The sequence below is a fragment of the Morone saxatilis genome, unplaced genomic scaffold, assembly GCF_004916995.1.
Source record: "Morone saxatilis isolate NCDOM2014 unplaced genomic scaffold, NCSU_SB_2.0 Contig12, whole genome shotgun sequence".
NCBI lineage: Eukaryota > Metazoa > Chordata > Actinopteri > Moronidae > Morone > Morone saxatilis.
This window is the reverse complement of record NW_023339674.1, coordinates 17,251,268-17,277,643: the sequence shown is the minus strand read 5'-3', so window position 1 is coordinate 17,277,643 and position 26,376 is coordinate 17,251,268. Positions and strand designations below refer to the sequence as shown.

Here is a 26,376-nt window from a genome sequence, read left to right as displayed (position 1 = left end):
GGTTTAGCCCCCACTACACCCCTGATAACACCGTATATTTTGCACAGGCAAGCAGATCAATTTAACTGAGCCACTTTCTGATGTGACTGGGTCTTAATCACTGAATATAAGGTGGCAAATTTATTCAAGGACACACACACACAGCACATAACAACCACACAACCACACACACACACACACACACATGTTGAGTCCCATATTCACAGAGACTCTGTCGGAGTCAATGTCTTGTTGCCATAGCACCCATTGGAATTGAGGGACGCAGCAAGGCTTGACTGTAAAAGGAGGGGAGAGCAAGACATAAAGAGGAGGAAATACACAGGAAAGAAATGAGTGAGAGAACGGCGAGGGGTGGATGTTGAGGTTAATGAACAACTATATAGCTTAATGTTTGCTTATTCAAACCACTGTTGCTGCTTCCCTCATCCCTTTGTCCCTGCCTGCCTTCACTCTTTTTATCTCTCTGACAGATTTCCCACAGCATGACTCATTCTGATTAGCACTGGGCAGCCATTTCAAAGCTTGCAGAGGCTTTGACATATAGCCTAAAACTTAGTCACCTCTTCTCTGTGGCCAGAAGTCTGAAATATAAGAGGAGAGAGAGAAGAAAGAGAAACGAAGCAGCCATTATGGCCTCAGACCCATAAAGCCAGCGATCTAATTCAGGAGCAATAAATTGATGAACTGTGTCCGTCCTTTTGCAACGCTCTTTAAATTCCATTTAATGCCAGTGTAACGGCTAATCATTTGTGTCTCTCTGTGTTTGTGTGAGTTTGTGTCTGTGTGTGATTTTAAACAATAGAAGCTCCTGATAAAGAATGTGGGGGAAAAAAGAGTTTTGGGAGTGTTATTCATCCACCACTCGGGATGCGTAGAAATGGAGGCTCAGGTTGTGATGGCTGTCCTTATCTTGTCATGAGCCAAACTGTTTCAGCGAGAGAGCGCGGCATTACCACACTGCTGGCGAGGCTGCCTTTCCACTATCTTTCTATTTGTCTCCAGCCGTTCCAATCCAACCCTCTATTTTCGTTTTTATCTCCCCGTGTCATCTCACTCTGACTCTAAAATTCATTTATGCGCTCTTTCTTTCTCTTACTCCGAGCTTACCTCTCTCTCTCTCTGTCTTTGTTCACTTTCCATACTTCCTTCTTTTTACCGTACTTTACCATCCTCACCTCCAGATAGACATCAATTGTCACTCTCTTTTTTCCCCTTACTCTTTAATAAGGGCCTGACAGCTGTCCTTCAGCTGTATGTTGTGTTTCCACAGTCGTATAGGCGGCAGATGGAGAATATTTGGCTAAGTAGGACTTGAGTCCTGTGTAAACAGAGCCACTGTATGTCTTCATCACAGCTTCATCGTTGCTCATTACAATGCACATTTGGTATGCTGGGAATCTTGAATCGCTGCACTGTAGCAGGGTTATTGAAGTTTACTAAAACTAAATTAAAAACTAAAACTAGGTGTGAAAAAGCATTTTAGTTAACTGAAAATAAGAACTACACCAAGATAAAAAAAAGTTTTAGGTGAGCCAATTGCCTTCGTAATACAGATTTTGAACATTTTAAATCTTGCTCCTGACAAATAGCCCCCATACTATTATTTAAAAATACCAAAACTTGCACTAAAACAAAAAAATAAGCTACAACTAAACATATTTGTATTTATTTAAACAATAGAAACTGCATTTTACTTTTCAAAATGAGTAAATTGCCTTAACTTACTCTGACTTTTCCATCTATAGTGTCAAATCCAAAAACACTTCCACACATTGTTTCACAGTGTGATGACCATATGTTCAACACAGCTTGCTAATTTTACAATAGCCTAGTTCATTGATAGGATGGTTATGTAGTATGTATGTAGTATTACTTATCAAATATCGAAATATTCCAGTATTAAAATGCTAATTGCAATTGTACATATTACAATATATTTCCCATGTTCATGCCTGGAAGAATCTTGTAATACGATTTCAGACACCTCTGAATCGGATCATACCATGTGTCGCCTCACTTTCAGTGTCAGTAGCTAGCTATCTAGCTAGATTAAAATGTGTTACTTTCTTACAGTACTTTCAGAGTTTAGACTGTGTCAATGGATTATTAAATTAAAATTTCTATTTTAGGCATGTTCACTTTCAGTTTAGATTATCTGGTTATAGACTGTTGTAAACTGTATGATCATCTATTAGCATTGGCTATTATCCCAGGAAGAATAACCAGTGCTTAAGCTGTTGTTAATGGGGATCCAAACAAACAAACAAATCTGACTTGGCCAGTTGGATATAATTCTTGATACGTGTTCCACATTTTGAACACACATTGTATCTTGCATTGTGTTTGTGCCAGAAATGCAATTTGCACATCATATTAATGCAAGAAGTTACATTCAGACATGGGAGTCAAATCCAAAGCTCCAAAGGCAAGGTAGGTCTTAATCAAATTGCTTTGCCACTGCCGGAATTAAATAATAATAACAGCGTTCGTGCTCTGAGGCTGGACTTCTTTGTTCATAGGAAAACCAAGCCTGACATTGGCAAGGGAATATTGAATAGCGCTGTTTCTCACATGGTCACAAAGAACAGGGGGCATGGGAGAGAGAGACAGAGAAAGAGAGAGAGAGAGAGAGAGAGAGCTGGGGCCCAACAAAGTGGCCTCAGGGCATCTCTGTGCAGCAGTGAAACCCCGGATATCTGTCAATAAACAGGCAGGTTGTTGTTGCGGGATCAATCCCTGCCTGGAGCATTGCTTTACTTCTAATTGCAATGTGCACTGACAGTACAGCATATGCTCTCTCTACGTTAATGCGTGCCAAAATCTTTATGGTACTTTGTTTTACAGTGTTAACGGCGTTCTGCTGTATGTGACAGAAACTTCATGAGGAATCATTCAGAACCGCGTACCACAGTTTTACTGTACTTGTTTTGCAAGGTTTTACTTGGAAAGGTTCATCATAACTGAACAGCTGCCACTTTGTAATTTGGTTTTTCTGTGGTTTTCTTTTTGTATTGCTGCAGATAACTGGCCATGGATAGACGGTGTGGCACAACATCAAGATATTAGCAGCAGAGTGAAATATTTTACAACAGTTTAACAGCAGATGAAATATTAACCGGGAAAAACATAAATGTTAAATGTCACCGTATGGAGCTCTTAGCGTATGTTCAGACGGGAACAAGAACATGTGCAGCACAGATCAGCTGAACATCAGCTGCCTTGTCCTGCTGTTCACTGACCAGCTGAAAATGAACCCATACATTATTCTATTTAAACTAATTTGTGTATTATGTGTTGCCTTTATCACTTACTATAAATATGATATATTGGGCTTTTGCACCATCGTATAGTGTTATCATGTGTGCAGCTAACACTGAACAACAAAGGGCTGCCTTCGCTCCATTCACTCAGTTCCCAGAGGGTTTTTTTGTTTTCTCCCCAGTGTGAGATGACTTTCTGAGTGGGCAGGATGGAGCCATTAAAAAAACAAATTCAACTATATTTTTTTCCCTTTCATAAACAATGGCAGGGCTGTCTCTAACTGAATTTGTGTCAATCACAATCAAAGAGAAGGGACTTGAGTTTCTATACTAGTCTAACATGCAGACAGACATTGTGAAAAGAGGCAGTAGCAGTTTCTCCACTGACAGTAGCCACTATAGTCCAGAAAGAAGTGCAGCCTGAGGCCATTTTATGTTTTTGAGGGGTTTGTTACTGTACTACAAGCCTCAGTGTGTCCACCTACACAAACTGAATGCATCGTATTTACATTCTCTGAGGGCTGTTCAGAGTCACTCTATAATATGAAGGAGCCTTCAGCAGAAGTAGACCAAACTGGTTTTAAGGAAAGTGGGTACATGCAAATTGCTTCATCACAAAACAGCTCCTGGAACCCATTGAACATCACAGATTGAAGATATACGACTCCGTAAGAGTATCCAAAGGAGGAATTTTCCTTTCATGCAGAATCAGGCAACAATTCCCTAAAGCATTCCCCTCTTATCTTTTTGAAGTTTAAACTCCAGAGTATTTCTTAGAATATTCCATCAGGATGAGCATGTTGGAGGACAAATCCTGGCGAAACCAGAGCGGGCATTTTTCCTTAACGCCTTGTTGTTTCTCCTCTTCTCAGTGTTTTTAAATGGCAGCCTCTGTCAACAGCCACAGTGGGGGGTTAGTCTCCTGTCTGTTTGGCTCCACAGCATTGTATCCTGTTGCTCAAAAGCCTGGAGATAGACCAATCAATGAACGAGCCACTTACCCTGTTATTCAGAGAACAAAATAATGTCTGTAGCTACCAATCTGCCGGAGTGGAAGGAGCACAAAGAACCTGTGTACTATACCAGTGCTTTAGTGAGGAGATGTGAGAGATGGCTGATGGGGCTGTGTGTTGGATTCTTGTTTTTGTTATGTGGGATTTAAAAGGCCCAGATGAGCTGTTTCACTCCTCTCCACTGACTTCTTGACAGGTAACACAGAGAGAACAGCTCCACCTTACAGCCTTTCAACCTCACATATCCTTGAGCATGTATTGTACTCCAGCAATCAATAGTACAAATGTCCTGCATACCTTTCTGGAGCTTCTTTCTCGTGTTAGTTCCATGTCATATAAGTGAGAGCTCACCAACATATTGCTCCGCGCTTCTTGTTTCGTCTCTGGTTTTATTGAATTAACTTGACAACCGGAGCGGGGGCCATTGACTTCCAAGGGAAATGGCTTTTATTGATTTGATCCGCTCCGCGAGATGCCAGGTACTAAATGACATTGTTGAACATTCCTGTGATCGTCGAACTAGTGAGGAGGGCTTGAGCTTGAGTCAGCTTTATGCAAATAGGAATTGATGTTACTGGGTGACTGAGCAGGGAACACCCCATTGAGATGTTATCTCCGAAGTGTGTCATGTGAATGCATTTATTTTTAAGTGCGACATGACGGATGGAGGCCGAGCCCAGAGCCTCGTGGGGTAAAATAAAGAAAAGAAGCTGTTAACACATTTTCTTTGACCATCTGTCTGGGCCTATTCAGGTCAAGGAAGCAACATCTCTTTTAATTTGTGTCTCCTGGCCTCGCACCATTGTTTAATAAACCTAAAAGGCCTCTTTTGTGTTGGCACTCTACACATGTGGAGCTATTGAATGGACACGCTCTTCTCTCTAAATTGAATGCACTCACCACACTTCTGCGTGTTCTCCTCCTTCTCCTGTTTAATTTCTTTTTCTGCCCTCCCTTTGCTCCACTCCCTCGTCATCCGTCTCACCATTGTTATCGCTGTCTGCACTGAGATGACCACCTCCCTTCACTCCCCCGCCTCATGACTTATAACTGAGTGCTCGGGTGGAAAACTCCTTAGGAACCTTCTCTGCGACCGCTATATCTCTCCCAGCACAACTCTCTCTCCCCTTACCATCCTCCCATTCCCCCGTCCCTTTTCTCTCTGTCCTTCAGCTTTCAAAGCTCGTTCTTTAAAACTGGTCCTGTGAAACTCATCCAGCATCCCACAGCCACCCACCCTGATCCAGTCACCATAACCAAATCCACTTTAACACAGGCACAAACAGATCCCAAAGCCTCGTGGGTGACAGGGAGGAGGGAAAAGTAGAGGGCAATGAAATGTCAGGCTGGTGGGTAAAAGTGAGAGATCTCCACCGAGCCCTTCTAAATAAACCATCCAGTCTTTAGTTTCTTAAATCCCATCAGCCTAACCTGGGAGGGGTGGATGCATTAAAGTGTAGGAGCAAAAAGAAAGACATGATTTGCTGTGATGGGATGAGAGCTCGGGCAAGAACGGGAGGCGAAGGAGAGGAATGCGAGATAAATGCAATGAGGTAGAGGTGGAGAAACAGGGTTTGACAAGAGCGAAGACAGATTGGAGAGAATAGATGCAGATAGAAGCAGAGAGAAGGAGACACAAGGAGTGAGAGCAAGAAAGATAGAGACATATATGGCTGAGCTGGCAGCCTCCTTCGCTGATTAACATGCCTCTCAGACACGGTGAGAGGGATCAAACTTGCACACAGCCAGGCCTGGGAGTTATGCCTGCAATGCAATGATATAGGTGTATGTGTGTGTGTGTGTGTGTGTGTGTGTATGTGCGTGTGTTTATTTCTGTTTGTTTTCAGTTTGAATCTAAGGCTCCACACTGATGCAGGCATGTGTCTTTGTTCACAGCTGCCTTGTGTGCACAGTTGTCAACTGGAGACATCTGTTGATTGACACCGCAGTGTGAGTGTGTGAGTGTGTGTGTGTGTGTCTGTGTCTGTGTCTGTGTCTCCCTATACCACATGAGATGTGGCTTTCAAAGCAACAGGGAGAGTTAAAGCAGAAACGAGAAGCCAGTGCGTGAACTCGTATTGAAACTGATACAGGTGGAATTTATCTGACTAAATTGGGTGAGCAGGTGGCTGATGTGTGGTGAGAGAAGATAGTGGGAGGGGAAAGGAAGGTGAGAGGAGATGGTGGAAAAAGAGGAAAGAACTGTAGAGAGATGCATGTGCAATAATCTACTGAGTTTGAGTGTGTGTGCAAGTGCGTTTGCATCTACAGCCCTGGGTGCATCTGTATGTGAGCATCAGTGTGAAATCAAAGGCAGGGGACTTGCAGGTCCACTTTTATCTTCACCAGTGCTAGCCCTACTCTGTCGGTTTTGCACTGGGAGAAGATATACTGAGCCTCCCTGTCTCTGTCAGGAAAAAGAAAATTGCTTTTAGATACTGTTTATGATGGGGGCGTTCAGAGTGGAGCGCTTGACAAGATGATTTTCCTGTGAAATTTGCTAACCTGAATAAAAAATCTGGACAATACTGAGGGACATATTCCTGAATGGTATAGCTTGTGGCTCATAAACAGCCACGCCATCAACTTTGCATTTAATATGGCGATCTTGACAGTAGACAGTGGCTTCATTTGGCAGAGTTTCATGCACTGTGCAGGAAGGGAAGATAGAGGAAGACAAGGTAAACACCATTAGCATGCAGAGATGTGGTTGTGAAGCCCAAAATCTATACAGACCTCCGTGTTCCTTCTACCTCTCTGTCCTCCTCTCCTGACGGCTCTTTTCTGTAACAGAATCACTTAGATAGACAATTTCATGCTGCCCTTTCACACATTGAATTACCCAAAGGTATCTGGGTATTGTACAATCTGACCTTGCTAAAGCCTTGTTCAACCACTTTGTGTTGTCCATTTTTTTTTTTTTGCCCACTTGTTATTCCTCACAGCAGATTTGCAACTTGCTAACATTAAAATTTAAAGGAATAGTTTGACATTTTGGGAAATATTTTATACAGTATAAAGCTGCAGTCAACAGCATGTTAGCTTAGCCTAGCATAAAGAAGACTGGCAACAGCATCAAATCTGCAACCACTAAAGCTCACAAATTAATATGTTGTGTCTCGTTTGTTTTACAAGGGGTTTCTTGCCAGATTATTTCTTAGTGAAGCGACTTTACTCCTGGCCAAGAAATAGTCTGGCTCATAGACCCAACAAAACCACAATGTGTTGTTTTTACACTTTTGTATGGATGAAACAAAACAAGATCTACATTTTGTCTAATTCTCAACAAGAAAGGGAATAAGCTTTCCCAAAATGTTGAACTGTTTTTTTAATAAGTGAAAGCCACTCTGTCTGATCCCACAGGGATAAGACTTACAACAACTAATATAGGTGTAATTAGTAATTTGAACACTCCTCTTCCCTGTCCCCCTACATCTGTCCTATCAAATAATGGCATACAATTTCTTTAAAAAAATAAAATAAAAATATGGAAATGAGTGAGAATCAAATATCACAGGCCAAGCAGATTGTAGAATCACTACACCACTACGATATTGGTATCACAGTCTTTATAGCAATGATTCACTCAGCTCGAAGTTCATCACAGTTTTTCCCATTAGGACTAATTAATTTTCATAAAAAAGGGTGAAAACTGGATTAAAAATATCAAGGTGAAAATCACTTTGCAGTTGAATCACTTATTGTTATTTACTCACTCAGTATGAATGACTCATAATCTGCAAGTCATTTGCATTCCCCTTCTGTTTTTCTCAATACTTTCTATTACCAGGAAAATATATCATGAGTAGTAATACCATTGTGCAGAAACAAGCAGTAAAGTCTGCAGTCTGTTTTCATTTAGCAGTGCCCTCCACTTTCCCCCAAATGTTCTATTTTTGCCTGCCACCCGACCTCATGGCCCCACTGACAGTCACTTGTTGCCATTACAATAAATCCACCTTTCCAACTGATTCACAAGCAAAAAGGGCAAACAGTCTCTGGATGGGAACATATTGCCCTATTGAGTTACTCCTCAGTATTTATGCAAGATAATACATGTCCTTGGGGATATTTTAGCAGAATAATCACATCAAGAGGGATTCTGTCATGCTGCAGAACCTTTTATTGCCATTAGCAAGGTTTCTGTATTATTTATAACCATGCTGGAGATTATCGCCTTGTGTGTTTTCCTTTACTGGCTTTATGGAGCCTCCAGCCAGTGATGGATGGAGTTGCTTTTAGCCTCCTGTCAGTCTCGGAGTGTGTTTTCTTTTCTTCATTTCTACTGCAGTGTAGCTGGATTCCTCCTACGTGGACAGTTTGAGTGTGATTTATGGCCTCGGCCCATGATCCCTGCCCTGCTAATGATGGTTGTAAACTGTTGGGAAGCCGAAGGTCAGGCCTATCTCCACTGTTGTGATGTGACATGATGTTTCTCCTCATCTTATGAAACATGTTGAAGCTTGAAAGATGAAAGACGTGAGGAGAAGCAACATTGAGGGTAGAAAATAAAAAATATGCGTGGTACGGAGAATAAAAGATTTATCTCAGCGCTCCTTCTTGGAGAGTCTTCCTCCTGAAACACAGACCTATAATTAACCTGCAGACGTTGTCAGATGGTGCTGAAAAATCTTTGTTGTACTCCTTCTAGATCGCAACTAAAGCTCCTTTGTCTCCTGGTGTCTCAGCAGCTGTAATTTTGAGGACTGTGAAGGTTAATGACAGTGACACAACTCCGGGGAGAGCTCCAATAATACTCAAAGATATCCATTCATCAACAATAAGCTATTACAGGTATTACATTACTGCTCTGTCATCCAGCGGTTACCTCTCGCCTGTTAATGGGAGCACATGCACTGCAGAGAGAAAGAGTCAGAGATTATCTTTTTCCAGCACCAACCTTTAAATCCCCTGAAATTATATATCCATTAAGACACACTGTGCTGTGTAAAGAAGATACCGTAGTAACTGATGTAACTGGCCTTATTAGTAGTAGAGAGTACAGTAGAGTAGTAGAGACGTGTTCTTATGGTCTGATTCTGATGAAAGAGGAGTGTTGTAGATATGTTTTGTCCTACTGCACATGCTTCACATATTTCCCACTCCATAAATCCATGGTGTTTCTCAGTGCATGGGAAAATCAGTGTTCTATGTTCAAAGGTCACTCTTCATTTTTCATTTACTGTGCAATCGCTCTCTTTTTTCTCTATCTCAACCTTTTCTCTTTCTTCCCCTCTCTCTTTAAATATCTGCGATGTTATTGAGGCTCCAGGATTTCATGGTGATGCAAATATCTTGTAAACAGACCCCGGGTCACTCAAGTCCCAAGCAAAGGGAAGAAATCATGTGTGCATTACGCTGTAGTGGAGGGAATTCCTACATCGTTTTTACATTAGGCCTGAGAGAGATAAAGGGGGAAGACTGTGGTTTAGCTTAAGTGAAGGCGCAAAGCCCAAAGGAGATGTGTGTTAGTCGTTTTGTTGTGTGCATGTCTGTGTGTAAAGTGCATGTGCTTAAGTATTTGTGCATCTATCTAAGGGAGCCAGGGAAGAGCTGGGGTCAACCCAGCAGATTTTTGTTTAAATTCAGGAAAGAAAAGCAAAGGAATCTTCATTCATATAGAATATTTAACTGGAGGGGAGATACAATGCACAAACAAACAACCAGAACAATCAGATGCAGTTTGAAACACAAACAGAGCAAAACTAATCAAATTCACCGGGAAAAACAAATGTTTTTAGTCTGCTTTTTAGCAATGTTAATGTTGTAATGCATATAATGCAATCTGGAAAAGTATCTCAGCAGCTCGGAGCATAAAAACCAAAACTTGCTTTGTCTACTTTAGATTTTATCCTTGAAACAACCAGAGGGCCTGTGCCAGATGATGAAGGAAGTACAGTCTGCATAAGGCATAAGCAGGTCAGAGAGGTACTGACTGTGAGACCATGTGAGACTTTATAGCCAAGAAGTAAAATGTGATCAACTCAGAAACTAACTGGAAGCCAATGCAGAGATATGACAAGTCCCAGGTGCGATGTGATCAAGTTTGTTCTGAGCTCCACTGCACCAGATTTTTGTTTCACGCAGCTCCCTCCAGAGCCACAACTGGTTTGATGCAACTTTTTTCACATATGTAGTAGTATGTGAGCACTCCATTGGACGTTAAATAAAAAATGAATAATAATAATGATGTTTATATATGTTTATATTGAACATAACTAGGTTTTTCAGAATTGGCAATATTAACATGATAGGGATGAGCCAACACAAAATCGGCACATGTATGTTTTTCTACATTTATTGACAACCCTTTCAAAGATAGATAAAGATAAGTATATTCTTAAGATGATAAAAGGTGGGGTGCCCAGATAGCTCACCTGGTACAGCTGGCGCCCCATGTACCAAGGCTGAATCCTTGTTGCAGCTGCCATGGGTTTATCTGTGACTTATGGCCTTTTGCTGCGTCTCATCCTCTCTCTTCCCCCTTTCCTGTCACTTTTCAGCTGTCACCATGAATTAAAAAAGGCAATAAAAGCCCACCCCCCCAAAAAAATTAAAAAATTAAAAAATTTAAAAAAGATGATAAAAGGGAGGTTTTTTTTATTGGTGATGTGGCTCTGGGACATGAGGTCATAATCAACAATAAAACCCAGATTTATGACCTCTTTGTACTTCCAGGAAGAAAGAGGCTAATGAGAACACATTTCCTGCCACAGAGGTTCAGCACCAATAACAAGAATCTGGTTTTGTCTTTGTTGGGTTGCAGGAAGTTGTGAGACATCCACTTCTTTAAATCGTTAATGTTTTTAACCTGTGACTTAAGAGGGTTGAGGTTTCCAAGGAACAAGAGTAGGTACGGCATAATGGTGTGTCATCAGTATAATTATGGTAACATGCCTCATGTTTTTTATTTATGTTGTCTAGAGACAACATGTACAGACTCCAAGTATTGACCCCTGAGGGACTTCATTTTCCTACTCATAAAGAGATACAGATAAATGCCTTTAGATAAGTTGTAAACCAGGCAAGCACAGAGCCAGAAGGTTCTTCCCACTAGGCTATACTCTTGGGTCTGTATGAAGATAAATCTGGCATTGCAAGTGTACAAATGGCTCTGTGCTCTTCTACAGTTTCTTTGTCTTTCTGTTTCTCTCATTCCGGACATTCTTTGGCTTCACTCTCATTATGTCCGGTGTGACTCCCCCCTCTCGGTTTGAATGCCTCACTTGTCTCTTTTTCACCTCTGGTTCTCTTCATCTCTCCCTGTAGTGCATTATTTTTGTCATTTGCTCTGTCCTGCCTTGTCCTCTCCCTACTCTCCAACCTCCTTTTTTAAAAACACTGTGTTCATTTCCATCTTTGCCTTAAATCTTCCCTCCCAGCCTTCGTTCTCACATCTTATTCTTCATTTGCTTTCCTCATCACATCCCTGGCGTGGACAGCATCTTATGTTATTGCAGATTGAAGGAGATCCAAGCGGCATCAGGCTATCACCTGTCATTGATTCTACACACTCCATAAAGCAGCCTCTCCTCTCTCACTAATATGACAATTAGGCCAGTCTCTGGGAAATCTATGGGGTGTCTTTAAGTCCACATAAAGAAAATGGAACAATCATAAAATCCTCCACTGCTTACTTAATATACTTTCCCGTGTACCAGCAATGTCTCATGTACCAAATTCTGAAGGTCATCTCAGTGATGCGGAACAATAAAAGCAGAGCAAAGTAGAGCTCACCCCTGTGCCTCCAGCAAAAGAGTATTTCTTTGAACATTAATTTGTCTTAAAAAGTTATTAAGTGTTTTAAGGATCAAGCTCAAAGTCTTTTGATAGTTTGAGTGTGTCTCCCTTAAATAACAAAGGTTATTCGAGCTTGAAACCCTTCAGGTTGTTGTTGGCTCCCCTCCAATATTATCTCTTTTTACAGAGCTTTATTGGAAACTGTGAATTGAATTGAATCAAGAGGTTCTGTCATCTTCTACTGCAACTATACTTCTATTGCTATTATATCATAAGGACAAACAAAGCGAATATTGTGACAAAATGTCGATATCTTTGTGAATGTCTCTGAATAAATGTGTAACAATTATTAATCACAGAAAACCATGACAACATCTCACACACAATTCAAACCTGCATTAATTGATTAAATTGGCCCCTGAGGGGAGGCACAACAAGCTTGTTAGCAAACAGTCGTCTATTTACAAATCCAGTAGTCACATTAGCATTGTTTTTGACAATTTGTTTTTGAGCATCTGGTGAATTTAACTCTAACTTTCAGTCCAATATTTGCAACTTATATAGAAAACATTAATAAAAATATAATTTGCCTTGTAGAATGATGATAAAAGAATCTGAGTGGAAATAGACCATGTTTGAATTAATTCTTCCTCTCTGCAGGCTTTTTGAAGCTGGGCGACCACTGTGAAAAGGGATTATATAGACTATTGCTTGAGTACTGTGTTCTACCACTACTGATACCTCTGTATAATACTTGACAGCCCCTCTGTTAAATATTTTAATCATAAATACCCCAACCACCACAGTGTCCTCATTAATGCTGCTCTATTTCATTACCATTTTTCCTATATCTAGGACACGCATAATCTTGGTTTTCTTTCAACCATCCAATTTTTAGTGCAAGTACCTCATGGCTGTGTAATGAAAACATACCGAGAGCGTACACATCAACAAGACTGGGGCTAAGGGAGAGCAAGAAAGAAACCAAGGTGTAACAAGATGGTGAAAGAGAAAAGGTAGGGAGACTGAGGGTAGAAGAAAGCGAGAGCCATGGCAACCGTAATAACTGACAAAAGCGTTTCAGAGCATATTAGCGCCTTCATTTGATGATGAGGTGTTCTATTTGCATGCAAAGTATCCAAACCCCTGCAGCAGAGGGTCACTATCTTGGCATAACCAGCATCCAAATCCACATTGCAGGCATTCCTCACATCTCTTCTTCGCAATCAAACCATTTTCCTCTTCTCTTCTAAGCCTCTGTTGTTTAGTCTTAGACTTAATTCTGTATCAGAACAGTATCAGTCCTCATTAGGGCTTTACTTACTTACTAAAGACACTAGACATCATTGATTGCTTGGTGATTTGTTATCTAAGTTATCTGAGTTGGTCACAGTGGAAATCATTCTGAGGTGGGCTTGATGGGGTCCAGAAATTGACACCTTCCTCCCCCTACACGCACCTTTTTGGCAGCTAAATGATCCCTTAATGACTTTGTTTAGGAAATTACCTGCCTAAACACCCATAATCAAATTGATCTGGGGCTCTGGAAACAGACAAATTAACCAGTCTGTGTAAATCCATTGAAGCGGATGGAGCACGGTGGTGAGTTCAGTAGTCCTGTTTCATTAATAGTAAAGGAATAATTTGGAGTGGATGGGGTATTAAAGCTCAGACTGAAGTTTCCCTTGACCAGCCATCATTTGCATTTTGCCTCCACTGTCGTCAACTTGCCATCTGTATTAACTTGGCATCCAAATAAAGCTGGTTGGGATGGTGCCTGAAATCAAACTCAATCCCTGAATATGTTTGTCACAACACTGGAAACAATAGTCCCCCCGGTGACAGAACTGACACAATAATTTGCTACTGACAGTGTAGTTTTTAACATTTCTTAAATCCATGGAGCCCACACAGCGTGCCGGCTTCAATACGACTTAAGTGACGTCTACTGCCATTTCAATTTCGAACATGGAGTGATATAGCACCCTCGGGTTGAATATTTTGAATTAGTGTCTCCTCCAAATGGCAAAATGTATATGTGACTTGCAGTGTGCCCCGTTCAATGATAATGGCATACTACTGCACAGCTTGTGCCATGCAGTGAGGCCTCTGAATGGACTCGGGTGCAGCTATTTGTCATAATTACAGTGATGCTTTGGCTTTGAACCATTTGCACGCCCACACACACACACACACACACACTTGGTTTTATACTTGTGTATCTACTTATTCTGCTGTCCCATGAAATTGTATAGCCCAGGGTGTCTAATTATACTAATCGAATGCGTACCGCCTGACATTTATTCATACATTATTAATAGCAGAAACAATAGAATCTCTGATTGGATATACTGACTTCCTGACTTCTCATCTTCTCTCTCTCTCTTAATGTTTCTCACTTATCTCTCACTCCATCTCTCTCTCTCGCTCTCTCTCTCTCTCTCTCTACCCCATGACCTCCTTTCTTCTCTTGGTGACTTTTTCCCCTTCACCTCCTGTAATTTTGCTTGTGGGTGTTGAGTAATTAGCATGCCTCCCACTTTTATTCTGAAGTCAGCGAAGGGAATTTGAGAAATGTCCCATAAAGATTATGTGTCCTGATAAGGTTATGTCTGCTACTCCATTAAAGAGATGGGTTGCACAATGGCTGTTTGTATCCATTGGGACAGAGAGAGAGAAAGAGAGAGAGAGAAAAACTGAAAATGAAAGAAAGATGAACTGTTTTCATATTATTACATAGAGTACAGTATACAGACTTCTGTTGCTGCATTGTAGTTCAAGTTTTTATTTTCTGTTGAACTTTATTTTGTATTTAATTTACTTGTAGATTTAGATAAACCTAAGTAAGTATTGTACTTTATTACCATATTTTACTTTGTTACTTTAATGAATTCACACTATATGGCCAAATGTATGTATACATACTTTTAGTCATGTTATGAGCAAGGTTCCTTCTACTTACAAGGGAAATGTTAAAGAAATACTTTAGAAGAAAACACACATTGTTTTTTTTGTTTTGTTTTTTTACAAATAAAGAGATGCCTAACATGGTATATGACCAGTTTGGTGACTAATGTTAGCAAATTTCAGATAGATATTGGTATTACTGACATTACAGTCAGTTCCCTGACTTATACTTGCCTATGTTTTAGCATTTATCATTATCCCATAATGTGTTAATCCCAAGTGTAAACCTACCTATCCCTAATCTTAATTCATATTTGATCAGGTCTGCTAGTTTAACAGTTTGATCTGAGTTTCTTGCGGTGTGCTGGACGGACTCACTCAGAGAATTACTTGTCAATCACAAAGTAGCCATGCCCTAAAGCATACTCTGCTTTATCATCTGTTTTACTCATATTGGACCATCATTTACAAAATGAACATAATTTATGGAAGAAGAAATTAGTGATTGAGACCATAAACTCTTTAGAAAACTATTTACTGAGGTAATAAATCACGTGATAAGTCAGGTCATTTCTCTATTAGACTCAATACTACCTAACTTTTCTTGTAGCCAATGGAGCTGCCCCTTGCTGGCCATTACATAGAATGCATGTTTAAGACACTTCCGCTTTAGCTTTACTTCACAGACCTGGAAGCTCTGTCCACTATACATACTGTCAGTGGTTCCTCTTAATTGTGGCTGCTGTTTGGCAAACGTTACAGAGTGTTGCTACAACATAAAATCATATTTTATGTAATAGTGTGCTTCCAACTTTGTGGCACAATGATGCTGTGCCAGTTTGGCATTGAAGACCTTTGCTGGCCTGCACAGAGTCCCCTCTTCAACCCCTTTTAAAACCTTTGGTATGGAGCACCCAGCAGAGGTGCCCAAACTCAATTGTGCTCTTGTGGCTGAATGGGAGCAAATCCCTGCAGCCAGGTTCCAAGATCTTGTGGAAAGCCTTCCCAGAAGAGTGGAGGCTATTGCAACAGCATATCAAGGCCATGGTTTTGGAATGACATGTTCAACCATCACATATTCACGTAATGTTGGGCTGTCCACATACTTTTGGTTGAAGTGTATGAAATTTTATATTTTTAGAGTCTTCTATTATACTTAAAATTGCTGTTGTTTTGATTTATGTCATGTCAAAATTAATGTTTTATTGTTATAAATATATATAAAAAATTTAATCTTTGCCAGTAAAGCTCTCAAAACCGCAGTGCAGTTCCGTTGACTTGTGTACGTTCAGCTAAGTGTTTGTTTTTGCATTGCTTTACACATTGTGCATCTACGACCACAGTAAAATGTTAAGGAGTTTTGCATAAAGAAATCCAACCTTGAGTATTCAAATTTGAGATGTTGCATGAAATTTGTTGTGTTTGTGACAGTGAGGATGGAAGTCCTCTCCACTTGATTTTCAAAACAAATTACTTGATGTTGCATTCAGCATTAAGATGACAACAAAATGAAAGTCAAGTTATGGGGTTTAGTAGATTACTGCGTTTGTGAAATTTCAAGGAAAACACAATTCTAATGCCAGGCTCGTATGGAGAGAGAAAAATTGATAGATGATTACAGATCAGTAAGAGCTCAAGATACTAATAACCTGAATAAAAACACCTCTTGGATGCACATTAAATTCCACCACGCACAATACTATAGCAGCAAAAATTGACGTAACAACACGCAGAGGTAGTGGCCAGCAAGGCATAAGGTCTGTGGCTGAAGTTTTCTCCTGCGAGGCAGAGTGCTTGATGCATTTTCTAGATGGATCGTGGAGGGTAACCTAATTTGGGTATCATTTGTATTTCCACATGAATCACATCCAAGACCTGCATGTGCCTCTGTACCGCCCGATGAAAAATACTGACAGTTAAGCTCCGCCGTCAGAGAGGTGATTTGCGTCGCTGGCAAGCATTTAATTTAAGTAAACCACCACTTTTCTACCTCTCTCAGTCTTTCATATCCTGGATAATGCTTGACGTGTAGAGCATTATTGAGCCTTTCACTCACTCTTTGCCTATACAGATTTTCCATTCATCTATACCGCATATATTGCCCAAGATGTTGCTCCTTTGCCTCTTTCTATGTGTCATAGTGCGGTGTGCTGTTTGATGTGGTCATGTTGTGCCACAGTGATCTGGCTGCATTCAGAGCTGACTGGACACTTCTCCCCTCAGTGGATGACTTAATCCCTCGCTCCGAGCAGCAATTTATCTCCTCTCTCATCAGTGCAAAGAGATAGAGATGCTATGGGAATACAAAGATAGATCTTCAGTCAGGAAAACAACCCAGCCAGTTAGTTAGTTAGTCCGTGATTGAGTGAGTGATTGTTTGTCTGTGTATGTTTATGTGTGCCCCGCTCCTCTGCCTCAGTTAGCATCCACTCACTCCTTTTTCTCCTTTTGTATTTTTTATCTTATTTCCACAGACTCCACAGTTGTGTTGCTATGACGACCATAGCCCCTCCCTCCTTCTTTCTGCTGTGTTGGCTGCTCCGAACCGCCAGCTCGGCGTTCCCTGAGGAACCGGGGCCCCTCAACTTCATCCCCACTGAAGGTATTGACCTCCTGACTTTCTCGCCCTCTAGCCGCCTACTCCTCTCCGTGCCTCTCTGCCAGGTCGTGATGTGTGAGGTGTGGGGGTCACGCCCTAACAGGCAGGGTGTTGAATTAGGGAGAGGCCGTGGAGGAGACAAAGGTCATGATGTGGGCTGTGGCGGTCAGGCATGCTCTCACACGAAGGGTGTTGACTAGGGTCCAGATCAGGAGGTGTGGGGTCGCACTCAGGAATGAGACCAGAGTGTCTGTAGGGGCTCTTAAATTCATGACTTTCCCACACACGCACTCAGACCCTCAAGAGACGCAGCTCCTTACACACTCAGACTTTGAGTCTCCATATCAGTTTGGCAGTCTCCAGCTCAAACCAGACCTTGATTGATTGCAGTTCAATAGTATTGATTGATGGTTTCCCAGTTGAGTCCAGACCCTTCTTGACGTATCAGTGCCAAACAGTAGAGTGTAGAGGTTGTCAGGCTACTGAGGGCTACAATGGAGAAGCTGCATTAGACTCAGCAGCTGTGGTTTACTGCAGGTATAAGTTATAGTAGAAAATACAGGTTCATCTGGATGAACAGGCAAGACAAATATAGGCAAGTGTGGAGGTGGACAAGGAGAGAAAAAGGGAAGGACAGTGACAGAAAAGAATGGTTCACAGTGGGTTCAGGGATGGAGTGATGTAGATACAATAGGACAAAATTACAGGATAGAAATAAAGCAGAAGCAGACAAAACATAGAGGTTAATAAGAGGAGAAAATTAATGGACTATAGGGTGTGATGTGAAGAATTAATGATGATAAAGCAGAGAGAAAATGGAAGGATTTCAGCTGAAAATACTCTGCAGTCAAGGTCAAAGACAGATAGCCATACAGGTTTTATATAGTTATTTATGCTACTCTCTTCTCCTGTTTTCTCTCTTTGTCTTTTTACATTTGCAGGACAACGTGATTAAAACGTACTGAAAATGCTTTTCAATGTTATATTTGATTTCTCACATTTCTACTTCAAACAAACACTGTTTTACTTTTTTGATGTTTTTAAAATGTCACCTGAGACATGAGGTATAGTTTAGACCTTCTTTGTTTCTTGTACCTCAGTTTGTGCTCTGCTCTGTGTCTCTGTATGCTTAATGTAGCAGATATCCTCCTTTTTCAAATGCAGGTCTCAAATTTTCACTTACCTTACACCTGTTACTACCGCTGAACTGTCAAAACACAAAACCATTTTTATGTTGACTACTTTTGTGAAAAAGATGGATGTCAGTTTGGGATCAGCCACTGTGTGCTTCTGTCTCTCGTTCACTGACAGTGGTGAGAAGACACCCAGTGTTTCTGGGCCGACCCCACCGAACATGGCTGAGACAAGAGCCTCTACACATCCAGAGGATCCTCCAAGTCAATCGGACACTCTACATCGGAGCCAGGTACAACAAGCATTAGCACACGCACAGGCATACTAATGGACTTACAGTAGCAGTTCATTTGTGGCTTCGTCTACAGTGAGAAAAAGCTTTGAGAAATCTGGGATCTTTGATATCGCTTTGATTGCTTGCATCACACACTTATACAAGTACAAATATAGTTCTGAGACATTTTCAGCTTTAATATCAGTTGGAATGTCTATTATCACTACGTTTGTTGCCAAGCAACATTAGCCTTTTTCATTGGACATTATTTTAGGAATTACAGCATCTGAGCCTCAAACCCAAATTTACTAATAAAACATACCATCAGTACTGCTGTAGAGAGGTTAAGTGTTGATTTTTGAATTGATTAATTGTGAAGGACTAAATAAAGATGGCCCTTAGTTGCTAACAGGACAAGTTTATGTAGTTTATTCAAGAGATATATTTCAACTCATATATCAACTCCCGTCTCATAACTGTCTACAAACACTATCTCTTTAATGGAGCAGTTTATATGGCAGAGTAGGGTTATATAAAAACTGGATGGTACAACACAGCTAAGCTACGTTAGGGTCCTCTGTTTTGTGTTCTATTGAATAGTTTTACTTTCCCCCTTTGAACAAATCCACTGATTGAGGCAGTTGTTATCAGTGTATTGATTTCTCTGCAAAATCTTTAAACGCTAGTGCCTAACAAACATTATTGAAACATTAAAACTTGGAAGTCAATTTTTCTTACACAGTTAAGTTAATGCCATACCTTTCTTACTAGCTATTCACAAGTTCTTTAATGTATTTTGATTACTTGGTAAAATGAATGCGCTAGCTGCAGTTCAATCACTTCAGAGACCGCAGAGATGAGGGGTTTTTTTTGCAACAAATCTGTCAGTAGCTTCATTTGAAGATGATATTTGGCCCAACAAATGTTTTCTAGGTCCCCATATGTCTGTCAGTCTGGAGAATGTGCTGATAGACAGACAGTAGCCCTGGTGGTCAGGGAGCGCTAACAAAAAACATACACCTCAAGATTTATTGCCAGTGTTGTCCAAAAAATAATTTAGCTTGAAACATGTTAAAAAAATGAGACACAGTCAGTTTCCACATATGGTGCTGGTTATTTGCTGTAATGGCAGCCTGAAAAAAGATTGAAGTGGTTTCCAATAAGAGACGCCACTGTGGTCCAGGAAATGACCCAGTCCCTGGCCTCCAGCTGGTCTAACCTCACTACTGAGAGTTGGTAGTAAATATATCAAGCTATGTAACATGTTTCCAGACATGCTGTCTGCGCTGAGACAGTCTATAAGCACGCACATGCACACAGCCTGATAGTAAAGCTGCCCACAGGCAACTACTGTACAGCTACTGCAGTCTGCAGCTCTAAAATATAACCAGAGCCATGAAGCAGGTTCAGAAACGTTAATTTCAATTTACAGCTGCAGAAGTTCTCACTGAATAGCAGAGGTAAACTAATTAGAATGTCTCAGCCAACCAGATGATAATGAAATGCAAGACTGACAGGCAGAAAGATGAGAGGGGCGCCAGGGTTGATGGCATCATGAGAAAGAGCATTCCAGTTGTATATTTATATATTTCTCGTAAGTAGCTAATATTGTTTGCAGCTTCCTGACAGAAAATGATCAGTCTAGGAAACAGATCCATGTGCAAAAGCTTGTGTGAACCACATACAGCCCAGCAGGGAGGCAGAGCTTTAAGATGTATAATGTATAAATAAGTACCTGTGTGGTGGCAGGTATGACTGCCAAAAGCTGCTACAGAGTGCATGGCCTGATAAGACGCCTCACTCATCCCCAAATCCTGTCACCATTAGCATAGCTGCACCTCAAACTGCAAGCACTGCTAAATCCCTGCCCCAAGCACCTGCTGAGAGCAGCTACCTCTCCCTGTCCTCTTCCCATCCTTGCTAAATGAAAGTAAACTGTGTATTTGGCTGGTGGCAGGTGTAGTAAAGCACCTTGCTGTGTTAAGCCCCATTTCATTGCTGTCAAGATGAGCAGCTGTGGATCCTGTGGTCTTCAGCCCTCAGTCAGATCCAAAGGTCTAATCCTCACAAATATAAACCAATTGGCAAGTGTTTACCTATTGACAAGATGACCGAAGGAACGAAGCCAACACCTTATTAAATGTTCCAATTGTGATAAAGCATAAGAGGTTATTGCCATCTAGGTCTGTGTGTGTTTACATTTTAGAAAGGGAAAGTGTGTTGACTGACTGCCAGGTTGGAGTTGGTTCAGTTTATTAGCCCACAGACACTTACCTCAGAGGTCACTTGGGGTCACAAGGAGGTCACAACCAGGTCAAATGCCTCATGGCAGACGCACAGCGAGGACACTCAGTTGTGGCAAAGACTGGGAGGCCTGAGAGGTAAAGCTGCCAGGCTCTTTGGCTATAGAGCGGCTGACAGAGAAAGTTTAGCATGCAGACGAGGACACGTGGGCAGAGACACACAGGTGAAGACACCCACATGGACACATACCACAGACACTGTTCCCACACAATATACAAAGTACTATGAACTGTGTATTCTGGACTAATCAGTAAACAGCAAGTTACTGCACTTTGCCAATGATACAAACTTTGCAAAGCTACTGTTTTAAATTTTGGAAATTGAACTAATGATATAATTAATATAAATATATAATGAGTCTTTTTATTAGCAATTCATCTACTAATTATGTTCAATTGGTTAAGCCCATAAGCAACAACTTAACATGAACTGAGTAGATCTGAACAGACCAAACCCAAAGGGGAACATATATAATGGCTAATAAGACACAAAGACAGACACTAACAACTATATTTCTACAACCACAGAAGATGAAGGATACCAGAAAATATTCACATGTAAAAAATCTGTGAGCCTTTTTATTCTTTTTAAATTATAATGAACAAAGTAGCTAGGTTATTTTTCTGTTGATTTACTAACCAATTAGTCAATGAAATGTTTCAGCTCGAATCCTTGACAACAACAGAGAAAACAACAAAATACACAGATAACTCTCTCCTCACAATTTCTGCATTGTGTCCATCAAATGGAAAATACATACAATACAAACAACCTAAGAATGCATTCTGAGTGTACTTAATTTGGTCACCATTTAGTTTTATGCCAATTTAAACTTATTTTATTGATAGATATTACCTGATTTGTATTGTCAGTAAAGGACATAGTTAATTCTGTACGTTTTGTTTTTGAGATACATTTCTTGTCTCATTCTCATTTAATTTAACTCATTTTTTGATTGGTTGTTGCAGCCATACGCTCACATAAAGATGTTGTTTTTAAGTAATGTGAGTTTAATCCCTGAAGTAGGTCTTTGACCAAAACATTGCTTCCTCAGTGAATAGTGGGTAATTCAGGAGTTTTGAGAGCACTGCATATTCACTTCTTAGAATATAATATGTAATATCTAACTGGGACACGGCTACTTACTCAGGCACATCTTTGCAGGCACCCAGTTACATGCAGACTCACACACAGACATGCCACAGAGAACTCTGCCTCAGTCAGCACAAGTGTCAGGGTAACTAGGTGGTCAGCTCAAATCTTTCCATCCCAGTTTCATCCAGTGGAGCAGATTTTCCCGCACACTCTATTTGGAGGCTCAGAGAGGCTCAGCGCTGCTCACACTAAACCACAGTACGGCTGCTAGCAAGAAGAAGAGTAGGAAAACCAAAAAGAAATATAAGAAAACTTGGCGGCTTAAGATGTCGTGACCTTGAGTCTGCTGTTGTTTGACAGGCCAAAGGGAGAAAGTTCATGAGCTGGTCAAGTCAGAAATGTAGGAAATGTTGACAGTTTCTCTTGATTCTTTGTTGACTTTGTATTAGCCAGGTCAGAAAAAAGGTTGGAGGCGTTTATGAAAAACAGCAAAGGCACACGCTCATCCTACACACATACACACACATTCACATAGAAGGAAATACGAGACTTTTGATTTGTAGGTTTTAAGACTAGATTTTGTAAGCTGAGGCGCCTTTGTAAGTTACGACCCCATATAACGAGTCAAGGCTATTCAAGGCTGCGTGCACATCCTGCAACATAAAGAATAATGAAATCTTTACACTCTTCACATCTTAGTCCTTACTCTGAATCCTAACCTTCTACATACAATGCACATTAAATCCACTAATGCACATATAAACAAACATAGGCCACAGGCTTTGCATCATTCAAACAACCTGGAAGGCAAGAGAAGAGATGGAGAGAGAAAGAGAAGCAGCAGCATAAATAATTCCCCCTCCTCTGCACTATCAGAGGCAACAGTGCTGGCTGCCAGCCACTCTGACTAGGAGGCCTGGTGCTATATTCATTATGTTAATGCTGAGACAACGCTGAAGCAGCCTGGATGAGATTACGCCTCACACTCTGGCCCACTCCACTGTTTGGAGAACGCTTAAACTCTGACCTGTTAAACAGGGACGTACCGAGCAAGTGTTGGGTGATTTCGCACTTCTCCGCCACTTAGTCGTTGTCCTGTTCTGCGAGGTTGAGTTAAGAGCGGGAATCTTCTAACACACCAGCAGGAAGTAAGGATGAATTATTCAGGAGTGAAGTAACCTGATGGCCTACCTGCGCTCTCATCATGCACACATCTCTCACAGCTCTCTCTTTCAGAAAAACAGATACAAAACACACATTGATGCACACACTCAGTTGGTATGAATACTCACAGGAGCAGGTGCTTGTACATGGATGCGCGCATGATGACTCCTCCCTCTGTCAGAGAAAACCAAGAGAACATGCATCACAGATGGGAGGCAGAGCTGGATCAGAGATGGGATCAATACTGCTGCAATAACACGGTTATGGAAGATTTACAGATTAGCCCATTCAGAGTCTGGCCCATTGCTTAGATGAAGCTCAAGCTTCAGATCCATCCCAGCAGATACCAAGGCCTTGATCAATATGCAAACGTCAGCTTTTAGCTGCCTATCCCAGCTCTCATTTAGCTGGCATTTTCACAGGAACATCCAAGGTTACTGCAGAATTATCAGCAGGTTACGAGTGCGAGAAAGCTGTGTTTAGGATATTATGAATACATGCATGGTGTTGGACCACATCTAGGCAGCATGTGGGGGTGTGCAAGCATCAGTATGACTTGATTAACTTGATTAAATCATCCATTAATTCAATTTCAGGCTTTTGAATAAGACTGATAAGCTGAATTTGGGGCCTAGGAGCAAATTCAATGCAGCAAGTCAAGTTTAATGAGCGGAGGCAAAAGGCGAAGGGGAAATATGAGACATCATTATGCAGTCGGGTACAATTTCTCATAGATATTGGGAGAAATGGAAGACATTGTAAAGCTGTTCCCTAATCTCTGAGGGTTTGATCAACTTAAAACGAATAAATGTCTCTAATATGTATGCATTACATAGCTGCATGCACTGAATTATTTAGTATTAAAACTGCACAGATTCAATAGATAGTGGAAATATTCATACTCTTTATACTTTGTATTAAATGTGTAGCCTGGATTTCATCCAAAAGAAAATCTGCATCGACCTACACTGTCCTGAGTTTGCAATAATATCTATGCTGTACTTCTACTGTGGAACTGGTATTCATGGTTTGCTTATCTTAAGCTTTGGATAGTGCTGTGTTGGCTGACTGCCACTCTCTCCCTCTTTTTCTCTCCAGGGATGACCTTTTCCGTGTGGAGTTGGACATTGTTGCAGGAGACGAGATGTTCTACAGCAAGGTGACCACCTTCTGGACAGACACCGATAGCATTTACAACCTTTAGATGGATGTATTACTTGTCATTAGGCTGGAAAATGTCATTTTCTACTACAGGGTAATGCAAATGTAGTTAACCAGCAGTGCATGTGTGTTTTAACCTACAGAAAAGAACATGGGAGTCAAACAAGAATGACATCAGGATCTGCAGGATGAAGGGCAAGCATGAGGTGAGGCAGGGCGTCGGTTCCTCCATCTTGTTTTTCGTAACAGATATATTCTACCTTTCTCTCCGACTCTCTTATAATAGTGTGCAAACAGCACATGAAATCTGCATTCATTGATTTTTTTTTTGGCCATATGGGGGCAGTTCAACAACCTATAAACACAACATTGACATTGATTTAGCAGAAGTATTAGCAAACAGTTGCTTATTTAAACATCCAGCAGACACAGAGCAACATTAGCTTTCATTTGGAGTCTGGTCACCTGGCAAATACAAATTCAATGTTTGATTCACTGTCATTTAGCTCTGTTTTGGTCTCTACCAACTCCTGAGCAAAATATCTGGCTCTTTAACTGCTATTATGTTCACCAGGTAGTCACTAATTGAAGTATACAGTTGTTTTTTTCACTGAAAACAGCTACATGCTAATGAAAGCTGTGAGATTGAACCAAAACAGTAAAGTTGCCAACAGTAAAACCAAAACATTGAGTTGAAAGATGCTCCATAGAGCTGTGGAGTGGAGTGATAATTGTCTTTGGCTTTGTCACTTTGAGCTACCCTTTTTATATATAAGAACTAATTTGATCCACTGTTAAGATAAATGCATTAATTAAAGGTGCTTTAAAGAGCCTTATCCCTTTTACATTAAAAATGACCATGCTGTGGTTTGTAAATAGCACTATTTGTAATGAAAAACAAGATTTTATGAGTGTTAAATGGTCCAACATCAGATCAAATAATTAATAGTACAAAATTTGGCTGAAAAACAGACTTTAAAATACCATTTGTAGCACAAAAACTCTCCTCACTTATTGATTTTTAACTGGCTTTAGCATCTCATTTGCATTTTCTCACCAATTATTTTCTCTTTCTTTTACTGGAAGCATTTTTCTGAGTTGTTTCTCAGAGTAGTCAGCAGTGTCTTTTGCAGCCTGAAACACAATAGGGTTTGGATGCACACAAGCATAAAATCTGGGTAAAACCCCAAAACAAATGAAGATTATTTGCAAAGATTACATACAACTAATTACAGCTCAAATGTGGATGGATGACAGTTTGTCAGTGAAATATGTTGAAATCATGGATAGTCACTCAGTTTTCGTCTTAAGCTATCTCTCTGTCTTACATCCATTATTATGGCACATGTTTTACCATTCTGCCTGGAATCATCTGACTTCTGACTGCTGGCTCAGTCTGTTGGGGGGGGGAGGGGGGTGACCGTGTCTCATTGTCCCTGCTCGTCTAACCCCGTCACACACACACATCGATCAGAAGAACAGAGCCACTCCTACCTGTACACCACTTGTTCCACTATCATGAGTTAGGAATGCGGTTTGTGCCCCCAGAAAATGCAGGTGGGCGTTGGGAACTGAGGCGGTGAGGAAGAGATGGGGTGAAACGTCCCAGCAGCCCCCAGCAGCCCACGCCCGAATACCTCTTATATCTCCAACACACACATCCCTAGCTGCTGTCTGCCACACATAAACAGCCCGTATTCAATGTCTGTGTGTGTGTGTATGTGT

The 26,376-nt window shown here is 40.9% G+C and overlaps 1 protein-coding gene across 1 annotated transcript in view; it reads left to right on the top strand.

The window, feature by feature from the left end:
• The window catches only part of sema6bb (sema domain, transmembrane domain (TM), and cytoplasmic domain, (semaphorin) 6Bb), a 122,190-nt gene that overhangs the window by 40,154 nt on the left and 55,660 nt on the right, over positions 1-26,376 (top strand). Inside the window, exons 2-5 of the mRNA XM_035653190.1 lie at positions 17,395-17,522; positions 18,831-18,945; positions 24,589-24,649; positions 24,795-24,857. Of these exons, the coding sequence (XP_035509083.1) occupies positions 17,414-17,522; positions 18,831-18,945; positions 24,589-24,649; positions 24,795-24,857 (348 nt within the window). The 5' untranslated portion in view covers positions 17,395-17,413. The remainder of the gene's footprint in view (positions 1-17,394; positions 17,523-18,830; positions 18,946-24,588; positions 24,650-24,794; positions 24,858-26,376) is intronic.